Source organism: Oncorhynchus kisutch, linkage group LG9 (genome assembly GCF_002021735.2).
Source record: "Oncorhynchus kisutch isolate 150728-3 linkage group LG9, Okis_V2, whole genome shotgun sequence".
NCBI classification, from domain to species: domain Eukaryota; kingdom Metazoa; phylum Chordata; class Actinopteri; order Salmoniformes; family Salmonidae; genus Oncorhynchus; species Oncorhynchus kisutch.
The window spans coordinates 43,661,695-43,671,613 of NC_034182.2; the positions used below are offsets into that span (position 1 = coordinate 43,661,695).

General features: G+C 47.3%; 1 protein-coding gene across 1 annotated transcript; it reads right to left on the reverse strand.

Annotated features, from left to right (window-relative positions):
• On the reverse strand, positions 1 to 7,111 carry LOC109909807 (acidic leucine-rich nuclear phosphoprotein 32 family member D). The gene is made up of 7 exons (XM_031832649.1): positions 6,917 to 7,111; positions 5,649 to 5,798; positions 5,129 to 5,251; positions 4,769 to 4,958; positions 3,789 to 3,877; positions 467 to 521; positions 1 to 158 (listed from the first exon to the last, which is right to left on the reverse strand). The coding sequence occupies exons 1-7, from the start codon at positions 6,968 to 6,970 to the stop codon at positions 55 to 57; spliced, it is 765 nt and encodes a 254-aa protein (XP_031688509.1). The 5' UTR covers positions 6,971 to 7,111; the 3' UTR covers positions 1 to 54.
• Between the last annotated feature and the right edge of the window lie 2,808 nt (positions 7,112 to 9,919).

Below are 9,919 nucleotides of genomic sequence, written 5' to 3' on the forward strand. Positions count from 1 at the left end.
ATTGGGGGGGTGGAGGGGAGGTATCAGAGATATTGAGGGGGTGGAGGGGAGGTATCAGAGATTGAGGGGTGGTGGGGAGGACACTGAATCTTCATCATCGTCATCATCCTCAGGATCCCTCTTCCTCTTCTCTCCTTTCGCTGGAGAGTCATCCTCATCTAAAGAAGAAAGACATTTAGACACGGGTAACAAACAGAAGAACGTGTCTGGTTGTGTAGACCTACACCAGACCAAGATAGACCTACACCAGACCAAGATAGACCTACACCAAACCAGGATAGACCTACACCAAACCAGGATAGACCTACACCAGACCAGGATAGACCTACACCAGACCAGGATAGACCTACACCAGACCAGGATAGACCTACACCAGACCAGGATAGACCTACACCAGACCAGGATAGACCTACTTCCAGACCAGGATAGACCTACACCAGACATGTGATTGGATAACGCTACTAACCATCATCTTCGTCGTCATCATCATCATCATCGATATCTCCGTTCACCTCCCCATCCTAGAGAGAGAAACAGTTAGTACACCGATCACCTGTCTGCAGGGTAGTTTCAGGGTTATTCAATTTATTTTAGTTCGACATAACAAGGCAGCAACACAAACATGGGACAAACACAACAGCACACAGGGCAAGAAGGTAGAGACAACAGCACACAGGGCAAGAAGGTAGAGACAACAGCACACAGGGAACGAAGGCAGAGACAACAGCACACAGGGCAAGAAGGTAGAGACAACAGCACACAGGGCAAGAAGGTAGAGACAACAGCACACAGGGCAAGAAGGTAGAGACAACAGCACACAGGGCAAGAAGGTAGAGACAACAGCACACAGGGCAAGAAGGTAGAGACAACAGCACACAGGGCAAGAAGGTAGAGACAACAGCACACAGGGCAAGAAGGTAGAGACAACAGCACACAGGGCAAGAAGGTAGAGACAACAGCACACAGGGCAAGAAGGTAGAGACAACAGCACACAGGGCAAGAAGGTAGAGACAACAGCACACAGGGCAAGAAGGTAGAGACAACAGCACACAGGGAACGAAGGCAGAGACAACAGCACACAGGGCAAGAAGGTAGAGACAACAGCACACAGGGAACGAAGGTAGAGACAACAGCACACAGGGCAAGAAGGTAGAGATAACAGCACACAGGGCAAGAAGGTAGAGACAACAGCACACAGGGCAAGAAGGTAGAGACAACAGCACACAGGGCAAGGTAGAGACAACAGCACACAGGGCAAGAAGGTAGAGACAACAGCACACAGGGCAAGAAGGTAGAGACAACAGCACACAGGGCACGAAGGTAGAGACAACAGCACACAGGGCACGAAGGTAGAGACAACAGCACACAGGGCACGAAGGTAGAGACAACAGCACACAGGGAACGAAGGTAGAGACAACAGCACACAGGGAACGAAGGTAGAGACAACAGCACACAGGGCAAGAAGGTAGAGACAACAGCACACAGGGCACGAAGGTAGAGACAACAGCACACAGGGCACGAAGGTAGAGACAACAGCACACAGGGAACGAAGGTAGAGACAACAGCACACAGGGAACGAAGGTAGAGACAACAGCACAAAGGGAACGAAGGTAGAGACAACAGCACACAGGGAACGAAGGTAGAGACAACAGCACAAAGGGAACGAAGGTAGAGACAACAGCACACAGGGCAAGAAGGTAGAGACAACAGCACAAAGGGAACGAAGGTAGAGACAACAGCACACAGGGCAAGAAGGTAGAGACAACAGCACAAAGGGAACGAAGGTAGAGACAACAGCAAGAAGGTAGAGACAACAGCACACAGGGAACGAAGGTAGAGACAACAGCACACAGGGAACGAAGGTAGAGACAACAGCACACAGGGAACGAAGGTAGAGACAACAGCACAAAGGGATGTGTGTGCTAACATCTGCAGTGTAGTGTGACCCAGGGATGTGTGTGCTAACGCCTGCAGTGCGACCCAGGGATGTGTGTGCTAACGCCTGCAGTGCTACCCAGGGATGTGTGTGCTAACACCTGCAGTGTAGTGTGACCCAGGGATGTGTGTGCTAACACCTGCAGTGTAGTGTGACCCAGGGATGTGTGTGCTAACACCTGCAGTGTAGTGTGACCCAGGGATGTGTGTGCTAACACCTGCAGTGTAGTGTGACCCAGGGATGTGTGTGCTAACACCTGCAGTGTAGTGTGACCCAGGGATGTGTGTGCTAACGCCTGCAGTGCGACCCAGGGATGTGTGTGCTAACACCTGCAGTGTAGTGTGACCCAGGGATGTGTGTGCTAACACCTGCAGTGTAGTGTGACCCAGGGATGTGTGTGCTAACACCTGCAGTGTAGTGTGACCCAGGGATGTGTGTGCTAACACCTGCAGTGTAGTGTGACCCAGGGATGTGTGTGCTAACACCTGTAGTGTAGTGTGACCCAGGGATGTGTGTGCTAACACCTGCAGTGTAGTGTGACCCAGGGATGTGTGTGCTAACACCTGCAGTGTAGTGTGACCCAGGGATGTGTGTGCTAACACCTGCAGTGTAGTGTGACCCAGGGATGTGTGTGCTAACGCCTGCAGTGTAGTGTGACCCAGGGATGTGTGTGCTAACACCTGCAGTGTAGTGTGACCCAGGGATGTGTGTGCTAACACCTGCAGTGTGACCCAGGGATGTGTGTGCTAACATCTGCAGTGTGACCCAGGGATGTGTGTGCTAACACCTGCAGTGTAGTGTGACCCAGGGATGTGTGTGCTAACACCTGCAGTGTGACCCAGGGATGTGTGTGCTAACATCTGCAGTGTGACCCAGGGATGTGTGTGCTAACACCTGCAGTGTAGTGTGACCCAGGGATGTGTGTGCTAACGCCTGCAGTGCGACCCAGGGATGTGTGTGCTAACACCTGCAGTGCGACCCAGGGATGTGTGTGCTAACGCCTGCAGTGTAGTGTGACCCAGGGATGTGTGTGCTAACACCTGCAGTGCGACCCAGGGATGTGTGTGCTAACACCTGCAGTGTAGTGTGACCCAGGGATGTGTGTGCTAACACCTGCAGTGTAGTGTGACCCAGGGATGTGTGTGCTAACACCTGCAGTGTAGTGTGACCCAGGGATGTGTGTGCTAACACCTGCAGTGTAGTGTGACCCAGGGATGTGTGTGCTAACACCTGCAGTGTAGTGTGACCCAGGGATGTGTGTGCTAACACCTGCAGTGTAGTGTGACCCAGCACGCTAACTTGTTGCTCATGCGAAACGGTGTGGGTGTTCATATAAGAAACTCATAGGTGTCAGCAGAGGCTGTACTTAGGGAGTCAAGCCTACTGTAAGAATATTGTTCAAGTCTTAGCCATTCCGTTACCCCCCCAGAGGGCATCCCGTTACCCCCCCCCCCAGAGGGCAATCCGTTACCCCCCCCCCCCCAGAGGGCATCCCGTTACCCCCCCCCCCAGAGGGCATCCCGTTACCCCCCCCCCCCAGAGGGCATCCCGTTACCCCCCCCCCCCCAGAGGGCATCCCGTTACCCCCCCCCCCCCAGAGGGCATCCCGTTACCCCCCCCAGAGGGCATCCCGTTACCCCCCCCAGAGGGCATCCCGTTACCCCCCCCAGAGGGCATCCCGTTACCCCCCCAGAGGGCATCCCGTTACCCCAGATTTGTTTTTCAGGGGGAGCAGTCGGTGTTTAACCAGTTCGAGGGCTGCACTGAAAATTGGTTGTATAAAAGTATACAGAGTTTCCCCCCCGAAATCGTATAAATACAAAAATAGCCCCCTCCATGGGCCGGATCTTACCTCTTCACTCTCCGCACTGTCGTCATCTTCCTCTGCAATGACCTCTTCATCATCATCATCCTCCTCATCGAAGTCCTCAGACTCCCCCTCTGTTCCACAGGACAGACCAGAGACAACATTAGACCCACTACCCTCCCCCTCTGTTCCACAGGACAGACCAGAGACAACATTAGACCCACTACCCTCCCCCTCTGTTCCACGGGACAGACCAGAGACAACATTAGACCCACTACCCTCCCCCTCTGTTCCACGGGACAGACCAGAGACAACATTAGACCCACTACCCTCCCCCTCTGTTCCACGGGACAGACCAGAGACAACATTAGACCCACTACCCTCCCCCTCTGTTCCACGGGACAGACCAGAGACAACATTAGACCCACTACCCTCCCCCTCTGTTCCACAGGACAGACCAGAGACAACATTAGACCCACTACCCCCCCCCTCTGTTCCACAGGACAGACCAGAGACAACAGTCTCCCTCCTCCCCCTCTGTTCCACAGGACAGACCAGAGACAACATTAGACCCACTACCCTCCCCCTCTGTTCCACAGGACAGACCATGGAAAAACACCAGCTTAGTTAAGTGCCATTTCAATCAATTGGATATTTCAGAAACAGACCCCTATACACTTTTGACCATCATCATCATCATCATCATCATAAAGACTAATAACCAAACAGTTCATCTGGGGTGGCAGCGTAGCCTAGTGGTTAGAGCGTTGGACTAGTAACCGGAAGGTTGTGAGTTCAAACCCCCGAGCTAACAAGGTACAAATCTGTCGTTCTGCCCCTGAACAGGCAGTTAACCCACTGTTCCCAGGCCGTCATTGAAAATAAGAATGTGTTCTTAACTGACTTGCCTGGTTAAATAAAGGTTTAAAAAAAATTTAAAATCTGTCCAGTCAGATTCAAGTGACCCTCGATGTTCTTCCCGCATGTCAACCAGTTGCTATTTCTAAATCGGATTTAAGTTCTACCTTCATCGTCGTCGTCATCATCGATCCCGTCTCCCTCGCCGTCCGAGTCGGAGGCCTCGCAGTCTTCGATATCGTAGCCATCCAGGTACGTGAGCTGTGGGAGGAGCTTGAAGATGCTCTCTCTGTAGTCTCCCAGGTTGGTGACCTCGCAGTTAAACAGGTCCAGGGACTTCAGTATGGGAAGCTTTTTCTAAATTGTGTGTGTGGGGGGGGGGGGTCATGACAGTTCATTCAAACTACAACTGACGTAGTCACGGTTACAAGGCACACAAAGAGCGGTAAACAGTCTTATTTCAAGTTAGACAATGAGGTTATAACCAATCGTACTCCCAGCTATAGCCGTCTTATAGACAGTCTCACCAGTGGTTCCAGTGTGCTGATGTCCTTGAACTTGTTCCCAGAGAGGTTGAGGTGTGTGAGGTTGACCAGCCTCTCAGCCAGCACCTCCAGACCACCGGATATCCTGTTGTCACTCAGCTCCAACTACAGAAGAAGAAGAGGAGGAAATACTCTCTGTCACTGAGTAGACGGATATCCCATGTCATTGATCTACAAACCATAGGTAAGGCTGTACTGTGAAATAACTATGCCCCCAGTGCAATTCTAAAGTCTAATACAGCCAGTGTGATTTTAGTCAAATTGTATTTATTTTATATAACCTTATATACCCTCCATGCTGAGGGTAGTAAACACTCCACGTGGCCCAACTTTCAGTTAAAGAGATAAGATAACCTACTACAGTAGTTTCATGCTGGTCTACTATGATGCAACGTTATTTTAAAAACAGTACTACAGCAGTGAGACCTAGTGTGCAGGCTAACGACCCTTTCCCAGTTTGAGTATGGAGATGTAAAATAAACACAAACCATTGTAGCTGTACCTTTTTTAATTTCCCCAGTTTGGGTATGTTTGAGACGTTGATGAGGCCGACGTTGATGAGACTCAAGAGTTCCAGGTTCTCAAACTCCTCCGTTACGCCCTCCATCTTCCCCTCGTTCGACCGGCAGTTATCCAGGACCAGCTCCTGAACCTGGGAGACGAGAAAGAGACTAGTCTGTTGTTTCACTAGTAAAGCTAGTTATGTGGAAATATTTTACCAGTATTTATATCAAAAACTTTCATTTTGTGTTTCGAAGTTATTTTATTTGGCCTGAATAGTAGTCATGCTCAGAAACTGAACTGTTTGTAAACTCGGGACACGTGATGTAGCGTTATTTGACCAGCTAAAGTAGAAACGCGTTGTTAGCCAACTAAATAATGATATTTAACCGGTTAAAGTGTACCCAAACGGTTCATGGCCAATGTACATTTAATATAGTTTCAGTCGACTAAAAATGTTCTATTTGGTAGCTTTGAAAAAATGGTGTGATGATTCGCTGTCTTTGTAGCTAGCTAGTTAGCCAACATGCTAACACGTTGAGGTCTCATAATAATGGCTACTGCTATGCTAGCTTCTAGCTAAGTTCAGTGTGCTATTTACTATAGCTGGCTGATGCTAACTACTATAGCTATCTGAGGTTAACTACTATAGCTAGCTGATGCTAACTACTATAGCTAGATGATGCTAACTACTATAGCTGGCTGATAGCTAGCTGATGCTAACTACTATAGCTATCTGATGCTAACTACTATAGCTAGATGATGCTAACTACTATAGCTGGCCGATAGCTAGCTGATGCTAACTATTATAGCTAGCTGATGCTAACTACTGTAGCTGGCTGATAGCTAGCTGATGCTAACTACTATAGCTGGCTGATAGTAAGCCTGGTTGTTACAAAATATACAGATGTATAAAATAAAACTGCAGATGGCTTACAATATAGAAATACAACTATATTTTTATTTGGGTAAAATATGTACTTACTTAGCCATTTTCCTGTTTACCTCATGAACCCGGTTAACTGACGGTGGCAAAAACCAACGAAATCAAATACAGTTTTGCTATCTAGTTTACAATATACATATTTATCTTCTGAATTTTGATTTGGAGAAAACGTAAAGTTTGTAAATAACATACATTTCTAGCAGTAGGCTTGGTTCTTATATGAGAGGACCCCATGTGCTCGCCATGACTTCCCACACACCGTAAACTTTGGTGTTATCTACTTAAATACCTACAGATCTAGATCAATCAAATGAGTTACTTACATCCGACGGCGTCCTATTTCTCAGTTCTAGGTGAATTCTCTTTTTCATGTCCATGTTCACCTCTTCTCTCTCTCGGATCTGGTTGGAAAGTGTTGGTTTCTACCGCCTGCTATATAACTATCTATCGGGAAGAGAGAGAGCAGCCTTTCCTTTCAAATCAGAAAGTGGGTCAAATGCGAATAACTTGGTTTTTTGTTGCGCCGAGTCTAAAGCCCCGGGAGAAACTAAATCCTCCACAGCGCCCCCGTGTGGTTACGTTCCCACACTGCAACCTAACATGCGTGGCCTGATTTCCTGCTAATGCAGCTTGTTATTAAGCTGAAAATAACAAATGATGCATTTTTTTTTAATACAACGGATAGACACGTAACTGTTTGTTTCTTGGCTATTTATGAGATAATTTGACCGGTATTATTATTATTACTGTATTTAATTAATCGAACATAATTCCCTCCTTTCAAGTTGTTTGTTGCCGGTAATGTTGATGGACTATCAGTTGTTACCACACGGTGGCAATGTTACTATTTCATTTGCATGACTGTAGACTCTTCCTCAGGCCTTAAATTCAAAAGTACAATAATTCACCTACTATGGAACTGTCTGGAGTTGGAGCCGTAGAATTACGAATTTGAACCATCTCCAGTTGTAAGGTATGAAACCACTTGGCTTTGAATGTTTTACTGGGTTCCGTTATTCTAATTTAGAACTTTCACCAGCTCTGGTGTTCTACCCAGTTCCTTCACACCTTTTCAAGTCTCTTGTTTTACCCCCGAAGTCCCATTCATTGTGCATCCCTGTCGCCTACTGTTGTTTATTGCTGCCGTCACTGTTTTAAAGCTGCAGTCAGTCTGTAATTCAAACAACATATTGTGTGAGTTTAAGAAAGACACTAGAGCACCTGTTCAGTTTTTTTTGTTGTGTCATAATGTTTATTTTAATAAGTCACATAATTATACTGTAGTCATCTCACAACAGACACATTCATAACATGGGTTGGTGGTCCAACACAGGAGATGAATAGCAACATCAACACCACTGAGGTAATAATAAAATATATACACTGTAAGGTTCCAGCCAGGCCCTTAGTGATGATGTCACCACCACAGCAGCACCAATACTCCATCACCAAAGCACAGTGAGACCACTGGAAAAAGCACAGAAAGAAAATATATACCAGTACTGCTTTAACAACCAAGGTATGGTGTATGTACAGTACGTTTGGTGTATATACAGTATGTATGGTGTATATAGGGTACGTATGGTGTATATAGGGTACATATGGTGTATATAGGGTATGTATGGTGTATATAGGGTACATATGGTGTATATAGGGTACGTATGGTGTATATGCAGAATGTATGGTGTATATAGGGTACGTATGGTGTATATAGGGTACGTATGGTGTATATAGAGTACGTATGGTGTATATAGGGTACGTATGGTGTATATAGGGTACATATGGTGAATATAGGGTACATATGGTGTATATAGGGTACGTATGGTGTATATAGGGTACATATGGTGTATATAGGGTACGTATGGTGTATATGCAGAATGTATGGTGTATATAGTGTACGTATGGTGTATATAGAGTACGTATGGTGTATATAGGGTACGTATGGTGTATATAGGGTACGTATGGTGTATATACAGTACATCTGGTGTATATACAGTATGTATGGTGTATATAGGGTACGTATAGTGTATATAGGGTACGTATGGTGTATATATACACTGGGGACAGCCAGGAGTCATCAGGAGTCATGTCCACCTGGCCGTGCTGCTGCTCCAGTTTGAACTGTTCTGCCTGCAGCTATGGAACACCCTGACCTGTTTACCGGACATGCTTCCCTTGTCCCGTACCTGCTGTTTTGGACTCTCTCTCTCTACCACACATGCTGTCTCAACCTATTCATACTCAGATTATAATGCTCAGAGTTATCTGTGGTTCTGGGCCATTAGCTGAGATTATAATGCTCAGAGTTACCTGCGGTTCTGGGCAATTAGCTCAGATTATAACAATCCTTCACCCAAATCCAGATAGCTGATGTTCTGAAAGAGCTGCAAAAAATGGATCCCTACAAATCAGCCGGGCTAGACAATCTGGACCCTCTCTTTCTAAAATTTCCACAGAAATTGTTGCAACCCCTATTACTAGCCTGTTCAACCTCTTTCATATCGTCTGAGATCCCTAAAGATTGGAAAGCTGCCGCGGTCATCCCCCTCTTCAGGGGGAGACACTCTAGACCCAAACTGTTACAGACCTATATCCATCCTACCCTGCCTCTAGATCCAAACTGTTACAGACCTATATCCATCCTGCCCTGCCCTGCCCTGCCCTGCCTCTAGATCCAAACTGTTACAGACCTATATCCATCCTGCCCTGCCCTGCCCTGCCTCTAGACCCAAACTGTTACAGACCTATATCTATCCTGCCATGCCCTGCCTCTAGACCCAAACTGTTACAGACCTATATCCATCCTGCCCTGCCTCTAGACCCAAACTGTTACAGACTTATATCCATCCTGCCCTGCCCTGCCCTGCCTCTAGACCCAAACTGTTACAGACCTATATCCATCCTGCCCTGCCTCTAGACCCAAACTGTTACAGACCTATATCCATCCTGCCCTGCCTCTAGACCCAAACTGTTACAGACCTATATCCATCCTGCCCTGCCTCTAGACCCAAACTGTTATAGACCTATATCCATCCTGCCCTGCCTCTAGACCCAAACTGTTACAGACCTATATACATCCTGCCCTGCCCTGCCTCTAGACCCCAAACTGTTACAGACCTATATCCATCCTGCCCTGCCTCTAGACCCAAACTGTTACAGACCTATATCCATCCTGCCCTGCCTCTAGACCCAAACTGTTATAGACCTATATCCATCCTGCCCTGCCTCTAGACCCAAACTGTTACAGACCTATATACATCCTGCCCTGCCCTGCCTCTAGACCCCAAACTGTTACAGACCTATATCCATCCTGCCCTGCCTCTAGA